This window comes from Ixodes scapularis, unplaced genomic scaffold (genome assembly GCF_016920785.2).
Source record: "Ixodes scapularis isolate PalLabHiFi unplaced genomic scaffold, ASM1692078v2 PGA_scaffold11__112_contigs__length_91849675, whole genome shotgun sequence".
In the NCBI taxonomy this organism is placed as follows: domain Eukaryota; kingdom Metazoa; phylum Arthropoda; class Arachnida; order Ixodida; family Ixodidae; genus Ixodes; species Ixodes scapularis.
The window spans coordinates 45312127-45336014 of record NW_024609837.1 but is presented as its reverse complement, the minus strand read 5'-3'; the positions used below and the strand labels follow the sequence as shown (position 1 = coordinate 45336014).

Genomic DNA, 23888 nt, shown 5'->3' with positions numbered 1-23888 from the left:
AAAAAAAAACATTTTTTAAAATAAAGTTTATCTGCTCGTCAGACAAAAAAATACAATTAAATATGTCACACTGAGTTCTGATGGTACAGGATATTTAGTTTTATCAGCCTGCACTTCTTTTAAGGTATCTGCAGCAGCATCTAACGACCCTCACTGTTGTGGAATGTTTTAGTTCAGATTAGAGTTGTCTTTTGGGCAGCTGCTTCAAATATTGCGGTATCTAATATTCGCTTCAAAACTTCCGATTCATTTTCGATGTGCTGGCGAAGTCACGATCGGATCACGGCAAGTTAACCCGTTGAGTGCGCTCCTTGGCATGCACCGACGCGCTGCAGAGCAGCGACACCCGCAGAGCAGACACCGCAGTCGCGCGAGTCGCGCAGTGCTTTGTGCTTCGAAAAGGACGGTGAGGCTTTACCAGCACTACATCCAGAGTTTGGTGCAACTCAACTATACTTCGTTTCAGCTTCGGTGCAAGCGCAGCCGAAGCTACAAGAGCGCGCATGGAGCCCGTAATGGTGCCCACACTGCACGAGCCCACGCGCGAGTCAGGAATGCACAGAGCATTGGGCTTGCACTAGCTTTGACTTCGCTGGTAGCTAGCGCACGGGAACGGGGTGGGCCAACGTTAAAAACATCCACAAGCTCGGCCATTTTTTTTTTTTTTTTTTTTAATAGGCTGCTTAGTGGGATGGTTCTTCACTTAGCCTCTGCAGCTTTGGTCTCAGATGTTGCTAACGTTGTTCCTTTCAATGATGGTGATGACAATGCGCCCCCGCAGTTTCGGTTTGCGCAACAGTTGTGGCGCGGAAAATACCGCGGTACCACCACGTGCTCTGATAAGACTTCAAGTTTTATTTTTTTATTGCTACATCTCATCTCGGTGCAGACATGGCGCAATTCTTCGGTAAAATGACAATTTGGCACTACATGCAGCAGGATTGCGTCCTTGGCGCAATTTGGCACAATTGGCGCAGCACTTCCATCACTGTGTTCACTTTTGACGAAAATCTGGCGGCAAGCGGCTTTTCAGAATCAAACGGCAATGCCAACAGCACTGCACACTGAACACAAGCACGAGTTCCGTCATCACATCAGAACACAACACAAAGTGTCTTTGTTGTTACAGCACTTAAGACTAATATTTTTATTTTTATAAGAATATCTGCTCCGCAAGTCACTTTTGCTGCTCCAAAATGCTGTCTTGGCTGCTCCAAAAGCCACTTTTGCTGCTCCAAAACACTGTTTTGGTAACCTCCAAAGACCACATTTGCTGCTCCAAAACACTGTTTTGGCTGCTCCGAAAGGTGCTCCAAAATGACTTAAGGGGTGTCCAAACAGGACACTACAAAACGCCCGACTCCGACAAATCGTGAAAATTGAAGCGGACGCTTCTATTTTTACGATTTGTCGGAGTCGTAAAAATTTTTGCAGGAGTCGTGAAAATTTTCACGATCACGGCTTCTCTCCTCGCCTCCTCCACTTTTCTCTGACGTCACACGCCACCTGCATCTGGCTCACCTCGCCAACGCCCTCGCGGACCGCCGTCGCCTTGGCTCGAAGGCCAAGGAGGTCCAGCTTGAGGTGGATTTGGGACATTCCTGTGTCGGAGGGTGCGTTTCGCCCGCCTCGGATCAGCTTTCTTTGTCGAGATTCACTTTCGTCGTGATGGCGTCCGACGCGGTTCTGTATTGTGAGCGGAGGCCTTGAGCGATTGACCGACAGCCAACAAAGCGTGCGAGTGGCGCTCCGGACCCACGTGATGAGCAGAGCAAGGCCTTTCGGCCAATCATATCACTGAGCTCTGACGTAACATCGTGCAAAGAGAGCACAAAAGCTCTTGACTGCTATCTCGGTAAAATAACTTGGTTCCAAGAAAAGAAAGATTTAAGGTATTGAGGGAAGCTCAGTTCTTCGACGATGATCTTTGTACGCACCATGTTGATCAAAACCGGGAATAAGTCAATGTCATGACACGACCAGCCATGCATACTTGCGAAATTTGGTGTGAAGTTTCGTTCTGATGTTCATAATTGATTTAACGAATGTTGGGGCGTCCTCTAATGAAATAAATATCACATCTGACTATATTTAGACCCTCTCTACGCGACCAGCACAAAATCTTTGTAACTTCCGGATATCACAGGACAATCCCTCTAAACACAAGGTGCTTAATAGTACGAAGGGGTGCAGGGAGGAAAGAAGTAATGGTACCAGGATTAACCTTCGGTAACGGAGTCTTGTGCCAGAGTTCTTCAGTTCAAGCGAAATTGGAGATAGTACAAGAGTCTTCGCAGGATAACTCTAGGGACATATGGGGAACACTCCAAATGAGGGAATGCAGGGTGATATGTGCTGGTCATTGTTTGAGAGCAGAGAGGCAGTAAGTAAAACAAATTTTGACCGAAGACATAGAGTGGACACAGTAGTTCATAAAATCTATAAATACATGTGTATGAGGAGTCTGAGCACGAAACGGACACGAAAGCTTAGGATGAAATTCTTGCGGATAGGTAATGGGGGGGAACAAACACGTTCAGTGGAAAAGGCAGTTAAGAATGCAAAAAGATGGTTGTGGGAGGAGAAAATGCGGGAGAAATCAGCTTCAATGATTTATAGATCTCAAAGGCAAGAAATAAAAAAAAAAGGAAGGTTGATCCAATAATTCAAGAGGTATGCTGCACAGCGGCCATTCATTCATTCATGTCGTGGATGCCGACATTGTTCGTCTGGTCCCTCACTGTTGCATGAACACATGCACTGCTAGAGACAGAACATCTTCTGCAGACACCCGTCTAGTAGTGCTAATTCGGTCAAGACATTAATAGAACTGAACCAAAAACAAAACAAAAACAGTTAGCATACTTTAATGAAATTAAGCCATGTCATGAAACCGTGCCAAATGGCCAAAGCGGCTGCGGTCTTCTAGCCTGGGTATTCGGGTATCGCACATGTCCCCTGGGGCAGTTTGCTAGTGATGCGGCTATCCCTCCCGGCGGATGTGAGAGATGTTTATGCTGTGTGACCGGTTCCATGGGTGCGAGGAGGTGCCTATTGAAGTACATAGCGGTGCACAAGCCCAGGCCACGGCGCAAGCCGTGTGAAGTTGCCGTGGGAACTTGCAAGGAAAACGCAGGTTTCCGCGGTTGCGACGTCCGAAACATACGCGCACTGAAACCGGACGATTATGGGCTGATAATAAATTAGGAATTTGTGACCCCTAAAACTTTATTGCAATATGCAAAAACAAATTTAAAAATGAAGTTCAATTGCAAGTTGAAACGGGTACTTGTGTCATGCAGAGGCAATGAGATAAAAAAGTATCGTAATTTGATTTTTGTTTAGCTGAAAGCGGTGGTTCTCCGCGCTCCGTTTAGTAACACTGTTTTGTCAATTCTTTTCGCTATTATGCTTCGCTAACTTTGCTTACTGTGCGATTACGTGCTTTAAACAGTTTTCTGACTGACTGTCACGCCGTTCCACCAACATACCCACTGACCGACAAACAGGTTGTATGATTTACGGACTGATTACGACACCCCGTTGGATCCGTTGACACAAAATTCCTTGCAGCGGTACTTAAAATCTCGGAACGCGACAATGAAATAAAGGAAGAATAGAGCGGTCGGTACCGCGAGGGAGGGGTACGATTCGTCTGGAAGATCGCAGCTGCATTTTTTTACAAATCGCAACTTACGGGACTCGTAGCTTATGCCTTGCTTTGAGGAAAGGCAGCTACACCCTTGGCAATGCCGTTTGCAAAACGGTCGCCATTGCTGCTAGGTACTTCTCCCCCCAAGGAACCAATCATATGGCTTAAATATCCCCCCTACCCGCCACAAGCTCGGGGAGTCCCACTGTCGTGTCCCGTTTCCTCCATCCTAATGCCCCAAAAATGGCGATCTTGTGTCAACACCGAATAGCAGATTTTTTGCCAACAATAAAGTACTGAATCTTTGCGTAAAAAAGAAAATAAACCCCCCCCAAAAAAACCTCATCACCAAAACAAAAAAACACCAAATTAAAAAAAATAATTAACCTAAAATTTAGATGCAAATAAACCTCGTGAAACCTGGATGGCGCCAGAACACAATCTAGGTAAACTGGTTACATGAAAGTCAGATTTGATCATGTTGCCTTTCCTACCAAGCCAAGGGTTCCAATGCTTGCACATAAAAAAAATGCACACACCTCAAAATTTGTTTTGCGAAATTAATTTTCGTTTGCTGTTCGGCGAAACATATTTACAGTCGAATAATTGTCCCTTGCCTTGTCGAAACGTCGTCGATAAGAGGCGGACATTCACGGAAAACAATTGGTACATGCATGAACAACAAAAATATTGCCATAATGCCACTGAATTGTATTTAGCACACGTAACGCTGTAGCTAGTCGGCTCTTTCAGTCCGCCAGACAAGCACGCGATGAAGTCGCAGTTTTACCCATATTTGGCATCTACGAATGCAACTTCCCACACAAATAAAGCCGTATTCAAAACCCATCGCCGCACACTTTTCGCGACTACCAATGGCAACTCTATCCGTAGGTTACCACCACACTTGCGGATCTCCGCGTAAAATGGGCCTTGCCACCCCAATCTTGGCAGATTTTTAGTCCAAACGTCACGCCAGAACGGGACAGACCCAGTCTCCTCACTAATGGTGTATTTGCACGACGGAGTTTTTCACGTGGAGCGGCCTTGGGGGCGGGCATACGGCATAGTTTGGAGGTCACGTGACTCGCATCACACTTTGCCCCACCTGTGGATAACCGCGGAGGGCCTGTCGGCGGCTTGCACAATACCCGTCGCATCTTGTGTCACCTTGTCCCAATAAAAACGGCGACGAACAAGCCAGCGCTGTTTTGCTCTTCGCCGAGCCTCAACAGAAAGCATGGCCGACTCCGCCGTGTGAATGCCGGTTATCTCCGAGAGTCGTCCCCCCATCGCGGCTTATCCTCCTCACAGGTTCGCGACGTAGCTGGTTTTTCAAGATTTTGCCATGGAGATACATCTCGTGCGAATACACTATAATTCGAGCAACCAAACCACTTTTACTCCAACTTAACCCAACTGAATGCAAAACGATTGTGATTAGCATTGACGTTAAACGTGCACAAACTGGCAAGGTCGACGAGGTACCCTTCAAGATGTCATCGTCAGGAGGCTGGTTGCCTTTCCGCGTGACCGATGGCACTCTTTTTTTTTTTAAAGGGGTCTATAATGCACAATATGCAGGCACTTAAAAGGGAAGTGCAACGATTTCCGGACTTTGGTCAAAAATTTGTGGAAATTTGTGCCCTCTGACACTTCTGAAGTAAAGAACAGAAAACCAATTTCGTCTGCGCATCCGAGTTGTTGTGTAAAAAACAAAAGATAAATATTGGCACTTTTGGCACCCCTCAACTCGCTCCCAGTCTTCAGGGTCACGCCTGGTCCAACTCCTAGTGACATAATTCCGAGTGCCGTGTAGGTTCCCGTGTGCTATCTCGGAGGACGCTTCCTCTCCCTTTCTTTGCTGACATTAGCGGGTGTTATGCTGCAGCTTAGAGCCGAGTGAGGTCACGCAATCTTTTCTCCGTAGTTCCTTCGGCTGCCACTCGCGGCTGCAAGTGGGGGAAAAAGCTTGACTTTTGTTTAGCGACAGCGGAATCACAACATTTTTTAATAAAAGAGATGTTTTCTCTGTCCTCCGGGACACAATAAACAATGTAAAAATGATGAGATGCAAATTCTTTTTGTTCTTAAAATCCTTGCACCCCCCCTTTAAGTTTAATTAGGAGACATTAGTCAGTCATTTCAGAGAGTGAAGGAGAACCTAATGTCTTCATCCATTTCTCTGCCAAGTTTCTCAGCGGGTAAATTGAGTTGGTGTTTAGGTTACGTGACACCAATTTTCCCACTAAATTTAACGTGGAAACTGGATGGTCACAAACAAACCGGAGCATCCCTAGTGGCACGACATGGCGCCACGCACATGCGGTGGGGTGTGGCCAGGCAGCGTACGGCCTCGCTTTAGCAGACCATTGGAATGTGACGTTTTTGTTGTCGGTGCAAATCCGTGTGCTCTTTTTCACGTTGGAATTCTTGATTTCATGTCCTCCTAACAATGTCTTACTACGCTTACTACGTCAGTGGCCCGAGCAAAAATTAATAAGGCTTGTAACACCGCAAAGCTTCGCGTAAATGTGACGTGCGGCAGTTCGTTCCGCATAAATGCCTCGGAATGGATGCCAAAGCCTAAATCACAAGACAAGATTCTGCTCGCTATTTTCGGTCGCAATGTCGCTTGGGCTGCAAAAGTGTAGACGGCAAGTGCGATGCTCAACGTCGATACTGGCAATCACAAGCCGAATCGGACCAGGTGAATCAGGCGTAACAAGTCGGTGATAGCCAGCGGTACCAATTATCAACATACATTTGTATCTGCTGTTTACACCGAGCCTTTTTATTCCAACTAAGCTTCAAAATTAAAAGTATTTTGAGTCCTGCACTTACTTCTTATTGCAATGACCGGACGTTTGGTCTACGGGCCACTGTCATTTGAACGAGCAGACGACAGTTTGAACGTGAAGACGTACTGAACATGGACCGGTCAACTTGACGATTTTCCTGCATCTATGTTGGAACAAAACAAATAAATCTGACAACCACAAGTGTCCGAGAATTGAAAAGTGCTTCCCGCACAAGCAATCGCGGTCTGACGGCGTCCGTTTTCCCTTTTCTCGGCCCCTATACCCGTTCTCGGACGAACCGGGCAAGCAGAAAACCCCGTGAAAAATCGTCACACCTCTCCCTGTTCATTTTGGTAGAGGCCCGGTACACCCTTAGTGCCACCCCCCGCGGCATGACGTAACAGAGTCGAGTTGGTGTATAGCACACGCGACATCAATTTACCCACTAAGCCTAGAGCAAAATGGACGGTCTAGAAAAATTTTGGGATTGAGCATTTCAATTAAAAAGCATTTCATGCCTTAAAAATCTGGGCAATACCTCGATCCTCTCAGAAATGAGAAACAGCAATTTGAGAGAAAACTCAACATTGTTTTCAGCGTTTGCACAGCCTGTCAAAGTTCGGGAACTCCGCATGGCGCTCAAGGCGACTTGCAGCAGAAATTTTGTTTTATGCGGTGTAGACTGAGGGTTCTGGAAACGACACGGCAAGGCACCAGTGGCATCACCAAAGTGAAATGAAGGCCGCCCATTTCAATCTTGCATAAAGCGGAAAATTATCACCCTACAACAAAAACGCAAGCGTGCTCCTTTTTGGTAGCTGCAGTACAGAGCTTGTGCATCTCTGCTGTAAAATACCACCATAAGATGCAAAAAAATTTCCCTAGCAAAAAATACAAATGTTGGGAAATACTTTAAAGGGACACTAACACCCCCCCCCCCCCCCAAAAAAAAAGAATGTGTTAATTTTTTTTTGTCACGCAGTTAGTATGGTGTTAGAAGACTACCCAAGCAATATTTTGCTACAAAGTCACATACATTTTTACCGAAGTAAAAAAACAACTGCTCAAAACCGAAATATGCGCCTGTCGTGCGCCGCCACCGCATCGTCCAGCCCGCAGTTTGTCACCATATTGAGAAGGAGGTGCACATCTACTTCCCGTTATCTGCGCAACAATATTTTTCAATCAACGTATTTGCAGCTTTTTGAAAAGCCACAAAAAATGGGTTCATCATATTTTTTTTTCTACAATATTGAATGTGTGCCTCAGGTAACCCACAACTTTGAATACGGTTGGTATGCATCAGTTTGAACGGCATGTAACCATGGAAAAGAGTGAGCACGTCTGAAATCGGCCAATGCTCGACCGGCGGTTTTTGGGTAAGAAGACTATAAATTTCGAGCCGCAAAATCTCTTCTGGGTAGTTGGGCTATTGTTCGTCATGTTCAAATAAAAACCTCAGCGAGCATAAATATTCTGTCAGTGTCTCTTTAAAGGACACATGCAAAGGAAAAAGCTTTTTTTTAAACAAGCTATACCCGTCTTCACATCAAGAAAAAAGTAAGTTTTGCGCATTGTTCATACGCGGCGCGAAGTAGTTCTTACGAGACTTGGTTATCTGAGGAAAAAGCGAGGCTTTTGGAGTTTGGAATGTGAACGTCTTGCTAAGACAACGTATATCTAATGTACAATTCACCTACGTATATCTTAATTCTCTACATAAAGGGGGAAATCAGTAATGCTCCGCAAGAAGCCAGACTTTTTTTTACTGTGGTTCTTGAGGTGAAAACGGGTATAGGTGGAAAAAGAATATTATAAAACGAATTTACAACGAAGAAAGAAAAAATTTAGCGCTATATTTACAGCGCAAAACGAATTTGTAGTTGGCACCCGCGGGAGTTGCCGCTGGTCACGTAGTACGCCTGTGCGCAGCCGCGCTGCACCGCCGTAAAGTCACGCCGCCGCAGCACGCAGAGCGTTGTGCGACACCGCTTCAACGCGTTTTTCCATGCCGCCCCACAAGTTTGTCTGCTTCTGGGCGCCGCCGCCGTCATCTGACCGACGCACAGGTCTATCACGTCTGTAGAATTCAGCAGCAAGCGTACCGCTATGAAAGAACGACCATCTCGTCCGGTGCCTCGTGATAAACTGCTTTTATCTCATAGAAAAGAAGAAGAAGAAAGAGGATAGGATTCTTAAAGTGAGATAGGTAGGGCAATACATAGAAGAAGAAGTGAAAGAGAAATAGCAGAACACAACATTTTCCCCCTCCCCTTTTGGAGAAAAAACGACTATACAAAATGCACATAACAAAGCCAGTCATAGATATTATACATACAAAGCAAAGATGCACAAATCATAATTCAAAAGAAATTCAAGTTAAGCATTCATTATCAGACTCTTAGCCTAGGCTATTTTTAAAGCATTCGCACTCAACACTCATACTCTTGTACACAATATCTCAAATAACACTGTCAGAAAGTTTCTTTTTACAGAATTCCAGCAAGTTATTTACGAAACTACGGCAAGTTATTTACAGAATTCCAGCAACTTATTTACAAAACTACGGCAAGTTATTTACAGAATTCCAGCAATAAATTGCACTTCGGATAATAAGCGTTAAAGAAATATGTAAACTTCTCTTCGCCCCAAGACAAATATAGTCAACTGTCACGTCTGTCACCGCGGGTCAGAGACTCAGATCTCTAAACCGAACCGGTGGTCGGCGAGTTCGGGTCGATCGCCGAAGCTCCTCCACTGGGGGAACGGAAACTGGCACTGGGGGAATTGTAGCATCCACTGAGGGAACGGGAATTTCCGGTGGCAACCTCACTCTTTGGTGTGTACTTGGTGGCACCGTCACGGCACCCTGTCGAGAGTCAAAAAGACCGGTTGGACTACCTGGGCACGCTTCGTCTCCATCCTCATCTTGTCCCCGTGGAGGTGGAAAAGGCGGAGGCGTATGTGGCCTTAGCTGCTGCTGCTGCCACTGAGTAGCCTGCTTTAATCTGTTTGGCCGCCACTCATGATGAGGACGCTGGCTTCTAGAGGTCTTTCTGAGAATTCCCTGTGTACGAAGGCGCTCAAAAGACTGTGTCGTTGCTTGCGACGACTTCTCAACGTTATCTGGGCCAGGTGGAGCCGTTGCCGCTGTAAGCTTGGAGGCGTTCCAGATCCGACCGTCCTGAAGCTTGAAGGTATATCGACCGACACGCTCCACAATTTTCATTGCCGGACCAAAAGCTTGGTCTCCCTTCTTTACCTTTCCTGGCTTCCTGACGCGCACCCATCCGCCGACCTGGAATGTCGGAACTTTGGCAGCTCGCCGTCTGTCTGTGTAGCGCTTGCTGTGCTCTTGTCCCCGCTGCACTCGGCACCGCAGACGCTGCAGCTCCTCAAATGGGTTCTTCAAGAACTGCGATGGAGAAAGGCCAATGATGTGAAGCCGGTTGCGTGGCTTGCGTCCATGTAGCAGAACCGCAGGAGACAATTCTGTCGTTGCGTGCGGCGTACAACGATACACGCACAAGTAATCCAGAACGGCAGAGTGGATTGGACGCTTCTCTAGTGCAGCACACTGTAAGAACGACTTGAAGGTACGATTAAATCGTTCTACTTGCCCGTTCGCTTGTGGATAATACACAGAGACCAGGTGATGGTTAATACCTCGCTTAGCCAGGAAGCTCTCGAATTCTGCAGAAGAAAATTGAGGTCCATTGTCAGACACAATGGTGTCGGGGTATCCTTCCCGAGAAAAGACGAGCTTCAGGAAACCGGTCACCGTGCTTGTCGTGACGTTGGAGCAAAAATGGACTTCAGGCCACTTTGAAAAATAATCCACGAGCGTGATGCAGTACCGATACGCTGGTGGCGAAGCTTCAAATGGGCCAACGATGTCTATGCTGAGCTTTGACCATGGTCGCTCTGGCAAGGGCACGGGTTGCAAAGGTGTTGGCGATGTCTTTGCACTCTTGTCAGCCGAGCTACAAACACCGCAGGCTTGGACTGCCATTTTCACCTCCGCATTCATGCGGGGCCACCAATATAGTTCGCGAAGGCGAGTCTGCGTCCTGACGATGCCAGGGTGGCCCTCGTGTGCTCGGCCGATGAGAGCATTTCTCATACTGGTAGGAACGACGAACTGTTCCCCGCGCAGCAGGAGACCGTCGTGTACAGAGAGTGTCTCTTTAGTGGCGTGGAAGATGGCTTCGTCGGAAGACAACGCCCTAGATGGTGGCCATTCCGACATGACATAAGACATCACTACAGTCAGCTGGGGGTCATCCGCCGTTTCCTGTTGGAGTTGAGCTTTTGATATGCATTCGTCGTTCAGAGCGGTGAAAGACACAATCTGCTCGTCAAATGCTGTCCCTCCCTCATCTTCCGGTACCGGAAGTCTGGAGAGAGCGTCAGCTACTTGATTCTCTGCGCCACGCTGGTACTGTACTTGAAAGTTATAGTTCAGCAACCGGGTCGACCACCGAGTGATCCGGAGTGGGCGATGTCCGGTCCCTCTTGTGGCCAAAAGAGCGACGAGAGCTTGATGGTCTGTGCGCAGAGTGAATTGGCGACCCCAGAGATATGTGTGCCATTTTTCACAGGCCCACAGACACGCAAGGGCCTCTCGTTCACCCGAAGAGTACTTCCTTTCTGCGGCAGTCAGCGTTCGTGATGCGAAAGCAATTGGGTGAATGTCTTGTCCGTGAAGCTGCTGCAACACTGCTCCAATTCCATAAGCTGAAGCATCCGTAGCTACGATGATAGGCCGCTCTGGGTCAAACATCTTTAACGTTCTTGCAGAGGACAGCAGCGTAATAGCAGAAATAGCAATAGTAATAGCAGAAATAGCAAAGAAATAGCAGAACACAACAACGTCTGCTTGCGCTTTTTCAGGAGTTCGCTTTGGGCTCTAAAAGTAACTTATTGATCTTAGTTTTCTGTTATAGTTCAAACAAAGATGAATAAGTTACTTTTGGAGGCCAAAGGAAGGTTCCGAAAGAGCGCAATCACCACGTGACAAATAAGGGCCAGTCATTCGATAAATAAGGGCCACTACAGATTCGTATAGCGCCGTAAATATAGCTCTAAAAATTTTTTTTCTTCGAATACTTCAGGGAGGTTTATAAAAAAAAATAGCACTTTACTTGAAGTACTATCTTTGAGTATGTACTTGCACTTTACTTAAAGTATTTTTTCTGATACTTTCCAAGCAAAGTACAACTGCCTACTTCAAAGTAGATTACCCAAATTTGGTATTGTTAAATTTGTATCACAAATCAATGCTTTGCCAACTCTGAATAAATACTGGGAGGGATATTCTACTCTCAACAGAAGTGCAAACAGACGATGCAACTCTTATCTGGCTCTTTCTCTGAGTGAAGTAAATGCGGCAGATACAAATAAGTGCCTAAAAAGTTGACTGTTGACTGCTGCACCCCCAAGTACCCTTGGGGCAATGCATACGTTTGAAAAAAAACGTTGAATAAGGGAATGAAAGGGCACCGTGAAAGATTGTGCTAAAAAGGATTTGTACTTTACAAAATTGTGTAATGTGTATTCAGGCTGGTCTGCTCGCCCGTCGAGCAGACCAGCCTGAAGCTGGTCTGCTCGACGGGCGACTTGCCTCTCAACTGTACATGAGCAATTTAGCCAGTGCAGTACAACCACTAGCCTGGGTTCTTTACCGTGCGCCACACAGTGGTGATACACGACCGCACACCTGTACGCTGCTTATCGAGATTGTAATGGGCAGGGGTGAGGATTGAACCCAGCTTCGCTGGGTTCTGCAGTGCAAGCTTTCCCTCCACGTGGTAGGGAGGGTCACAGTGACGATATTTGACAGTGGCTCATAGATTGAACCCGAGCATCACGCGAGCATTCAATTTGAGCTCGTGGTAATCAATAGCTTGACAAGCATTCGGGTAGTGGCCCGTGTCCAATTGCTGCTATGACGACAATAGCCGAACCATAACAATTTCCGGAACTCTGCGCGTGTCCTGTGCTTTGCCGACCTCCGCGCATGGCTGTGAGTTGAGGGATATGAACGCTGCTTGTTTTTCTATACTTTCTGCGACATCTAACGCCCATGGCGAAAAACGAATGCATGTTTTATAGGTCATCAACGTCGGGGATTGGTTCCAAGCAGTATCTGCGCAAAATACGAAAATTGTTGCATCGCCCTTTAAAGAAAATAAATGTTTGTAGAACAATCGCTCTAATAGAACTTATGGATTATGCACAAGAGACACAGTAGTATTGTCGTTGTTACTAGGATGAGAAGAATGGCAGTGAGAACCTTCAGTTGCCTTGCCTCCAGCAGAACCTTACTACCTCTGATGATACTTCGTGGCCTACTGCCGCGCAACCAAAGCACGACGAAAAGCAACAAAGAACGAACAAGAACAAGGAAACACCGTGCCATTCTTATCTTGTTAGCAAGTATTCGCGACTCCAGCGACCTATAGGGGGCGCCACGAACAAACAAACATGGCGGCTGAGTCCAGGTCGCGTCGGCTCGGCCGGGCCGCCTGAACAGGTGGCGCGTTCAATTTAACACATTTTCTTTTGTTTAATGCCCAATTTTATAGGTATTTTAACTGAGACGGTTAAGCGTAGCCGGTGCACATAAACGTGCAGAGCATAGTTTTGTTTTCCCGGTGTTTTTTGTTATTTTAATGTCAAACTTTCGTTTTGGAGATTTCGTTCAAAACCGAAACTATGGGCTCTGGAGAGACGGTAATATACTAATCAGTTTTGATCATCTAAAGAAAGCGGCCATGACTGCAGAATTCTTCCACCGACAGTAATTTTCAGCCAACTCGCATGCCTCGACCATGCGACTTATCTGTCCGCGAAATCGAGCTTTTGTGCGTATCCGCGTTTAAGAAACAGCTTCAGTCGTCTGCTCGGTCAACAACACAGCCTGCAGGAAAATTACGAAAATTAAGCAAGCGCTTCTTGAGCCAAGGACCATGTTAACCCGCCGGCGCCCCACTAAGCAGCTGATACTCGTATTTCAATTCAGGTTTTAGTAGCAATCGAGAAGTCATTTTGACGAGCGGGTTATGTATCTTATGACGTACTATGTCCCCCTAAAGCGATATTAGTATATTCTTCGGGTTCAAATATGAGCTTAGTTAACTAGCTATTAGGTCAACTGCTGAATAAAAGTATATTTGACAGACAGAGAGATACTAAGTTAAACTTAGCCACATGGTTCTATACCGGTAGCACGGAGACGAATCCGGGCAAACTGAAGAGAGTCTCCACTAGAGATTCACGCAGAACCTCTCTGCATTAAACTTGACTTCGAATCCTGAACGGATAAATGAGAATTTTTGTGGCCGGTCAACCTGAGCAATGTAGACGTACATTGCTGCTGGCTTAATTCGACGGGGCTATAATAGAAATATTGGAGGCGCGATAGATCATAATACCGTGACAGCTTCTAACGTTGCGAGACGCGTCCCCCACCTTTTGAAAACAGATAATTTCCCTTATCCGTCATTTGCAGCGAGCAGGTTTTCCAGAATCAAGCAATTGCGAAATCAGCCCAACTCCTTCAGAGTGGTCCAGAGGCTTTTTCGGCGAAAAGCAGCCAAGATGAATAGCCAACGCACTGACCGGCGTGGTTGGCTCAAACTTGAAGCTAATCGAACACAACCAAACTCAAGAAAAGCAGCTATCGAACGCTCCCATTCACTTGACTGCAACTTTGGTGTTCCCTCCTGTGAAATGCCTCGTCTGTCGTCCTCCCACTGTTCTACATCCTTATAAAGAAACCCCTTATCAGTTACCAAGTAGTCGTCACTTTGAATGTGATTCGAGACAAACAAGACATCAAAACGTTTTTCCGCGATTCCTCCCCATCCATGAAATCGAAAACACGTGATGGAAGGAAACAGTCTACTGAGGCTTCACCACACTAATGAACACTCAGGCAAACTTAAGAAATTTTCGGACCTTTGTGAAATTACATTGTTCACCATCGCGCCGACAACACGTGTCCGCGAAAGCCACTAGAGACGCGGAGGGGCGCGGAGCGACCTGGACCGGCTGGTTCCCCGTTTTCCCGCTTGATGGCGTCCGTTTTGCTGGAGTCGCGAATAGTCGAAAGCGCGGCATGAGGTGGCTTCTGTGGAATTTGGTCGACGAGCTATTCGCGATGTCAGCAAACCTATAGGGGTCGCCACTATTAGGCAATTATGGCGGTCTAAAACAGGTCGTGCCGTGCCATGTGCTAGCTCAACGCACAATGCTCAGCTTTCAGCGGGCAAGCATTAAACTCGTAACAGTTTGCCCCGATTTTTAGTCGTCACAATGTGTTAGCGTAAGCAAGCTTTTCAAGGCTTGGCCTTCTTCGGGGAGGCGATGGAAGGACTGCCTACTGTCCTTCTGCGGTGATGATGGACGTTGATAAATGCGCAACGACTGGTTCGCGCAGTTGCGTAGGTTGCGTTCGGAGCGACCGGGGCAACACGTGGATACGGTAGCGACGACAGAGTAACCGGGACAATTGTTCCACCGCGCCAACCACCAACAACGCGTAATCATGAAAGCCACGAGGGACGGGCAGAAGTTGCGAAAGGCCTGCTCCGGCCAGTTCAGAGTCTTCCCACTAGGTGCCATTCGTTCAGCTGCAGTCGCGAATAGGCTACTCAATGACGATACTTGCATATACCCGTCTACTCCTGTCGGAACAAGTAGGTGTGACCGAATTGACGTACGGATTATATTTACACATTACGTATCGCATAAAAGGTCATCGTGACAGGTAGTGCCATTACAAGGGCATTGACGAAAGTGGCACTTTCACCACCCTTCACATGGCAGAGTTGTTTGGCCTTTTTTGTGTTCCTCTTATTCTATGAAATGGGACACAAATCTCCACCATTGCTATAGGCCTTTTCATCTTAGTAGTTACCTGCCCGGTAAACAGAGGGCACTGACACACACGGCGCCATAAGGTGGCTTCAATTTCGTAGGTTCCGGTTTCAGCAGGCTCGTGGTTGTGTTGGTATGTTATTTATTTTTTTAGACTAGTTTTGTGATATAAATGTATGCCTCGTGGTACAAAATCAATGACACAGTCAGGCACGTAGCCAGGATTCTGATTTGGGGCGGCCCGCCCATGACAAAATTCTGTAGATGGGGAGGGGGGACCCGCTGATACTAATTTTTATAGAAATTAACTGATGAAGAGATGAATTCATGGACGCACAGTGAAGAAGCAGGTCGACAACCTCACTAACAATGTGCTGAATCGCATAAAACAGATGAACAAGTTCATCTGCGTTCCATGAAGTGGTGCCAGGTACCACTTCATGGAATGCAAAAAAGAAGCAATATTGCCTCCATCGGTTTTTCTAAAGAATTTATGTATTTTTTGGATGGTCCATCCTAGCCCAAGTAGGAATTTTTCTCAACTATCAGCTCTACCAAAGTATTAAATAGCAGCATTTCACAAAGTTTACTTTAGGAAACTATTTGTTATACGGACATTTCCTTACAACACACTGACAATAGGAGATGTGACAAACCCGCCAATTGAAGACTGACGTCTGTCTTCCGTATGATTTGCGAAATAAAATTAAAGGGCACAAAAGACTTGACCTCCAGCAAGCTTGGCTGGCTCAAGTCAAATGCCAGGCACCACTTCATGAATATGGGTAGACAGATATTTATTTGTTTTAAAAGATATGCTTTTTACTTTGAGCGACGTCGAGAGTAAATCCGGCGTCGACAATGCTGCACTCGAGTGATTTCCCAGCAGACGGCTTCTTTTCGGCACCACATGTTGCATGTCTCAGGCACTTTTGTCAGGCACTCACAAGCTGTCTTTGACACGTTTTTCACACGAAGAGCCCAACCCTCTGTGCGTATATAAATTAATTGAATTAGATATCTTAAGAAAATTGTGCAGACATGAGACTGAGCACAGGGTATAGTTTATTTAAATTCATAAACAAACAGATCAAGCGAATTTTTATACCGCTAAATTTATTCCCCCATCTAACCAAAAGCAACTGTTTTGGATCTGTTATGAAGGCAGAGCACGATGCTTTAAAAAAACACATGGCTACTCCTTGTGTTGACTATATGTGCCTTCTTTTTATAAAATCATGAGTGTGTGATTATAAACATACCTTGCACTTCTTATTGCGCCAATAAGCAAATCTGCGCTGTCATAAATAATTGGCTTTCAACCCTCGTGTGTCTTATTTAGAGTGATCTAAATACTCAAATGGTGCCAGTGCCAATGCTGATTCCTTTCCTCACATTTATCCAATACGTGGAGGGTGCAAATAGTCAAAACATGCTATAAAATCAAGTGCAGAAGTTCTGCACACAGTGATGGCATGCAGTTAGGTAGTAAAAATAACTATCAGGCGACACTTCACAAAGGAAGGGAAAAAAGCGCGGTCAAACGCGATGAAAAGCACGAATACAACGCCGCCTTTACCAGGACACGAAGGGGAGAGAGGAGCGACGAGTGGAAGCCTCCTTATGGCAGCCCCGTCAGGCGATTCCAAGATGGTAGCGCCCATGCGACGGAGGGTGGGAAGGTCTATAGCAAATGGTCCGACGGAATGATCCAATGGAGCCAACCAAGCAGCGCCTACGGTGCTCCGTCACAACGACCGTCATCTTCGCGAGTTGGGGTACCTACTACCTACCTAAAGTATGTAACCTCTAATTTTGCTTCAAGTTCTTTTTAGATGTACCTACACAACACCGAAATGATACAAAATTTCGCTGGTGCGTAAAGTGAAAGCGAGCGCCGACCATACACGCGTGTAGCTGGCGGATTATAAAAGCCAGCTCCCTCACGTGGGGTGCAGAGGAAAGGGATGCCCTGCATACCATATCATTGTCTGTGAATATAGCAGCAACTGAATCCCATGCAGTGTAGGAGCAAAAAACAAGAAAAAGAGAAAGGCACTCAAATATTTTTTAAGCAAATATGAGGACAAGTTGATTTTGAAACCAATCATGCAGCGCTGCTTGCAACAAATATACAAAGTGAACAAGAGGCGGAACTTAGCTAGCTCCTCTTTTGCCCGTGTGATTCAGTTTAGCCGGTGACAAGTGATGGCAACTTTCGCATGCAACTTTTGCATGCAACTTTCGCATGCAACAATGCGGCAGCAGCACATACTTGTGGTATTGGTGGTCATGGTATCCCGCTACGACCGAAGCGCTGCCCTGAGGAGTGTTGCATCTGCATTTGGAAGAAGCGCCACTTGGTTGCACGCAAGAGTTGAACAAAGACGGTCGCAACAAACAGGGTCCCTCGCGTCGGCGAGAAAGCCAAGAGAGAAAAGACACCAGGTGAGGCCAAAGGGCACGGACAAACTCTAGCGACGTAACTTCAACCCCGCCTGTTGTTTTGTCTCAATACTCCCAACGCCGTTTGCGCACAGTTTAGCCTGCCTTCTCCCCTTACCCGCATTCTTGTCAAGGTCCCGTGTACAGATGGCACAGTGCAGCTAAACCCTTCTAGAACAAAATTAGATCACAAAACCAAAACTTGCTACAAAAGTTTTCTTTTCTTTTCTATAACTGCTTTGCAAACGTGTATGCAAATGTGGATGACAAAGCTTGTAAAATTAAGTTTAAAAGAAAAGTTTCAGTAGAACAAAAAAAATTGTTACTGGAAAAAAAAAAAACAGTTTTGTTGGTACAATTAACAGTAAATTTCCCATGTGGAATATCGGGTGCCATTTTTCAGTCTCAGCCAGCCTCCAATCTTTACACAAAGAAAAGCGACCAACCTAGCAACTTTGCAACAAACATCTCAATCTGTGCCGGAAAGCTGGGACGAAACAAACCAAGTCCGGTTTCCAAGAAAAATGTTGACATCAAGTAAACGACTATGTGAGCATATAGGGCAGGGGTCTCAAACATGCGGCCCCGAGGATAAATAATGAAATCTTTCCGTCCATTCATTTCCGCTGAAAACTTAGCTCTGCTCTTAAGAAGTTCTAAGATATTTGACACTAACATGTTTTTTTTTTATCACAATTGTTTTGTCTCACGTACTATTAAAACACAAGTATTTTCTTTTAATTCTGGTATAAAAATTGACAGGAAGGCAAAAACTACCGCGTGAAAAGCCTTTTCTTTCCATACATTTTAAGCTCGGATAATTCCCAAATGAATTCAGTGACCGAGTAACGAATGTGTGCTTGGTTTCTGGTTCTATTGAAAAATTTCAGCACATTGGCAAGATGGTGGTATTTGAAATTTTGTAATCACTCTAAGTACAAACAACACCATCACTGTTTTTATTTCCCTTCGTCCTAAAATATATTGAACCCCTTCCCTGCCCTATGTTGGCCCCCCCGCTAAACGAGTTTGAGACCCGTGATGTAGGGTATCAAAGAAAATGCTCTCGGCTTGTTTGCTGAAATACGAAGAGCAGTTACCTTTAAGATATCCAATCAACAATCTCTAATACACTCAGATTGTCATTGCAACAAGAGGAAAAGAAAGAAATTCCCAGTTGGTGCGTCTGTAGAGAAACGCGCTTCAAGTCAAACATGGATTACGGCAGCTGTATCGCGTTACATGCGACTACGAAAGTGAAGCTCTGACGGAATGTTATGTTTGGTTATTGTAGAGATTCTGAAACAAAAATAGGAATCTAAATAGCATGCTTGAAAAGAAGCTGGAGCCCACGGAGCGAATGTGTGGTGAACGACCAACGAACTACCCTCGACGGCACATTCTCTTCGGACGCGGCATCAATATCCACCGCTCCGACGTCGCGCGCAGAAAGAATGCCACCGGGCAAACTTTGCTGCCTGCTCGCGGGGTATTTTCTGCACGGAGTCCAGCCTTAGTATGCATAAACGATAATACGACACTTGCATTTTGAACGGACTGCGTCACATTTAGCTCGGATCCCCAAACGGAATTCACCAAAGCGGGAGCTCCGTGTTGGCACGTCGGTGACACACCCTATGTTGGCCTGAAACAATACTGGCACGGTTATGAGCTTCCTCACCTGGTAGCGCCGCTATGTCACCTTCTGAAAGGTCCAAATGCCCATAGATGTGAAACAACCACACTTTCTTGCTTCTCTGCGTTTGTGCGTATGGCTACTTTGTCAAGTTATCAGTGCTGAGAGAAACAAGGGAATGACATTTCAAAAAGGCGAGGTGCCCACTGGACGGGATTCAAAAATCATATTTATTAGTTTTAACACATGTCATGTCGCGTTTCCCAAGAGATTTAAGCTTCCGACACGGTCTTACACACACCAATTTTTTATGTTTCGGCGGAGACCAGAGTGGCAACTTTAGTTTGGGTATTCCTTGAAATGCAGTCTTGTGAAGATTGTAGAGCGACTGTAAAACGGGGGTCACCAAACTGGAGCCCTCTAATAGGAATGATGCAATTGCAAGTACCGCCTAACAGCCATATGCAACGTGATTCTGATTAACCCCGGTTCTCCTCAGCTTCAAAAAAGCTCTATTTAGTAAAGTGACTAAATGGTGGAACCAAAGCATCACCTTCCCTTTTCTTTCATTGTCAACTCCTCATTCGTCTACAAAAATGCACAAAATTATATAAAGTGCATTCGGGGTCACATGCGTGCGGGCTTCTGAGGGAGACGGTTGCTGCCACCCATACCCTCACCAAAGTTGTCAAAGGTCACACGTGACCATGTCTCCTGCAAGAGCGACGGTTGCTTCCTGCAATGCTCCGAGGATCAAAACGGGAGATCATTGCGACACTGCTCCATGAGCAAGGCAGATACAGTTACTCTACTCTTCCGCCATCTAGTAGAGAGAAAAAGAGAAATACTGCCCGCTGAAGCACAAAGCGAAAGTAGGTGTCGCCTGGCGACTGAAGCATCAAACAGAGCAAGGTGTATACCAAAGAATGCCACCAAAGTTGAAAGTAAAGAAAACGTGTAGTATAAGAATCTCACACTTCGTAAAAAGGTGGACGAACAAAATCATGTGGGAGACAAGCATGACGCTGACAGGTCGTTCCGAAATCGTGTGTGCCTCTACGAAAACTAAAGGGATGAGCTGTGCAGGTTGGCAGATTACTGACAGTGTAATTAGCTTGACTGGTTAACAACATTCAGCTCATGATGCTGGCTCTTAATGCTTGCCGCATTTGTGCTGAGAAGCATCCATACTGCCAAAGAAAACAATACCAAACATTCCGCAAACACAGGACATATGCAAACAAATATAAATTGGTCTCCTTCTTTTTTCTTTTTTTTGCTGCTGATCATTATGGGCGATTTATGAGCGACTTAAAGGGACCATGAAATGACCTTTTTACTTTTGCCAAATAACTTTTACATTAAACCTTCAATGTTCACTGAATGCCGAACAGGCATCCGTTTTCGTTTTATTAACTTCTACACAAAAAATTAATGAAATATTGACTTTTTCTTTCTCTAAAACTGACCGAAAAACAAGCTGCGGCGTAATTTTGACGGTCATGACATACTCTGGCACAGGAACCGGAAGTTCTCTCGGCAGTACGAGAATGGCGGCGGCGAGTTGAGGGTGTGCCGGTAGGTTTTACTGCGCTTATGTCACCGATATTTTCTGAATCGGCGCCTCTCATCGCCACGATAGCCATGGACACATCGCAGCTGAGCGAAATTCAATTAGATATGTTGCGGGTGTACGTGACGCGGGCCCGTTGCGACGCTGGTCGAAACGGGGAAGTCTGCGTGTGCTTGGACGCTCCATGCGATGCTCCTCGGCACCACACTCATTTACGAGCACACACACTTGGGGGCCTGCAGAGCCGCTCCGAGCTCTCCCCCAATCCGCCTTCCACCGCACCCGCTATCGCTCCCAACTTTCGCGTAGCGTCCACCCACCGGTTCAGTCTCCGCATACACTGACTTGACTTGGCTCGAAACCAAGCCGAGGTCCTCACTTTCCTATTTCTTTCCTTGTCAAAACAACAACAACAACAACAAAAAAAGAAGAAACCGCCCGAGTTGGGGACAAAACATTCCGCCGCACCCTCCTCGAGAGGGGACCTCTCCCGCGGTTCCTAATTAGCGGGGGCCGCGAAACAGCACAAGCCGATAGCCCCAGCTGTCCCGCTTAACCCACAGGGCAAGGGGCGACCGACAAACGGATGCGCTCCCTCACAAAACCTCCAAAACAGAGAAAAATAGTCGAATGCTGTGACAACGTGGTTCATCGAGTGGCAAGCGATGAAACTGTAACTGTTTCTTTTAAACACCGGACTGCAGAAACTGTAATTCGGGCATTTCGGTACACTGCAGCCTTTCGGCATAGCCACGGAGCGATCGATCCCAAACAATGTAAACACTACTCTAGCAGCCAGAAAACGAAAGTCTGCTCCGCGAAGAAAGTGCAACCAGGAACAAACCCGTTCAGCAGACGACGCTCGGGGATTGACTGCGCAAACGCAGTAGGGTCTTTCTCTTGCTTTGTTTACCACACGATAGATGGCGCTTGGCTCTGAGCATTATCAAATTCGTCAAATCTCTAATTATGCTACAAAATCTGGATCTGAATATTATTTAACAAAACTCTTAAGAAACATTCGTTGGCTATTTATTGTTTATTATCACGGTGTTGGTGAGGTAGGCTCTTACCCAATAGGCGACGTGGATTTGGTTGACGTGCTGCAGTTCTGCAAATGCATCGCTGTGAAAAGGCTGAGAGCTTTCGAAGGAAAGAAGGTCCAAAAGAGTCCGGTTTTCTTTTAAAAGTTCTATAGCGAAGAATTTTTTTTAGCTCCCTACATTTGTGTTTCTTTTCACACCTTTTACGACGTGCGGTAGGTGAAATTTGATTTGAAAATCGTTTCATAGTCTCTTTAAGAAGGATTCATTATCACACAGTTTTAGAAGTCAGCAAGTACATACAAATGCTATGCTTTGCATGAACACCTGCACTCTGTGGAGTGAATTTTCGTTCGTTTTTATCGCCGAACCCATCCCGTTCTTGCAACGTCACGGAATCTGCTCGAAGAACAAGACGGCTGGCTGCGCGCGAGACATATACCGAGTTGCAAAAGGCTGCCCGAGAAAAAAAAACAAAAAAAACGGGGGACCCATCAAGATGCTACCGCCGCCCGCCACCGAACTGACGATCCCCCTCCGATTCAAAACCCACCAACATCCAAAGAGTGTCCCAATCCAACATGAAGCCTAAATTTAATACCTAAAAAAGAAGAAAAAAAAACACAGTAACGACAGAAAACAACGCCCGATCCCTTCCGACAGAATCGATCTGCTCGAAATCTGTACCTCGAAACACCACCGGACGTTTAAAAGGATCACATCACCGCAGCCCACACTACAACGCCGTCTTCAACGCCATCGGAACGCAGACGAACACGAACGACGAAATGATCTAACGAACGTACGCTACAGCGCGCCTGCCATTGTTCCGATGAGGCAAGCCGCCGAGTCGGACAAGTTCCGACGCCTTTCCCAGCGCGGAGAGTGCCGATGCCTTTGGGAACATGGCCTCGCGTCCGCTCACCGCGACAGCCGTTCGAACCAAAGCCGGCCGCGCTATTAGGGTTACAAACGCGATCGGGAGCCACGAACGCCGTCGAAAGACCCTCGAGCGACGACCGGCACGGCGCCGAAGCTCAGGATAACGCAGGAGACGCACCTCGACCGAAAACGCCAGGGCGCCCGCGACGAGGCGACTTGGAGCGGCGACGACGGAGTCTGCATTGATTCGGCGGCTTAGCGTCGCTCTGCGTTTGCACGGGCCTGAATTTCAGCTCGTCGTAATCGCCAGGAAGCCTGAGGATCGTTCCGTGAGGCTGCGAACCACCGACGACGTTGCTCCGCGGCGTGATCTCGATTTTACGGTCGGTCGCGGGCAGGTCGGGGCTAGATCAACCAGCGGCAGCCATCTTTGCGCCGCCGATGGAGGCTTGCGAGAGGCCAACCAGTGAGCAAGAAATAAAATACAAAGAGAAAAGAGACCGATAGCCACAAACACACGCACACACAAAAAGGGGGTAGTGGGGGTAATTTCCGTTTGGTATAATTTCACTACTCACCCCGTTGGTGATTCCGGTTCGTGCATAGCGTCGGTCTCAGCGTTCTGGGCTGCGAGGAGCCCTGGCTGAGGGAGGCGACGGCAAAGACCCGCCGCCGAAGGCCGGAGTCGTCCCCGGAGATCAAGCTCCTCCTCGGTCCTGGTTTTCGCGTGGACGCCTGGTCGAATTGATCCAGTTGCCTGCGGACGTTTGCCGGGATTAAAGAGCGATCGGGGAGCCCAAGACCGCCCCGCTGGTTTCTGCGGACTCGAATCGAATTCGGAATGAAGATCACTTACCGAGCTGATCCATCGCTAATTTTTCACCACCCTGATTTTTTTGGCGGAGTGGCGGCTGCATTTTGCCGCACAATGTTGTCCGCTTTCCACGCAGCTTACCAAACACTGACACTGCAT

At 46.7% G+C, this 23888-nt stretch overlaps 1 protein-coding gene across 7 annotated transcripts in view; it reads right to left on the bottom strand.

Annotated features, from left to right (window-relative positions):
- The window catches only part of LOC8040733 (probable histone-lysine N-methyltransferase CG1716), a 113068-nt gene extending 89209 nt beyond the window's left edge, over nucleotides 1–23859 (bottom strand). For 4 of the 7 annotated variants that reach the window (XM_042288900.1, XM_040221188.3, XM_042288902.1 and 1 more), the window contains exons 1-3: nucleotides 23772–23838; nucleotides 23494–23672; nucleotides 17612–17674 (exon numbers count right to left, since the gene is read on the bottom strand). In XM_042288900.1, coding sequence (XP_042144834.1) covers nucleotides 17612–17674; nucleotides 23494–23519 — 89 coding nt within the window. In that variant the 5' untranslated portion in view covers nucleotides 23520–23672; nucleotides 23772–23838. Of the gene's footprint in view, nucleotides 1–17611; nucleotides 17675–23493; nucleotides 23673–23771 lie in introns of all 7 variants that reach the window. The other 3 variants (XM_040504847.2, XM_040504848.2, XM_040504849.2) reach the window with 3 other exon arrangements.
- Nucleotides 23860–23888: the final 29 nt, after the last annotated feature.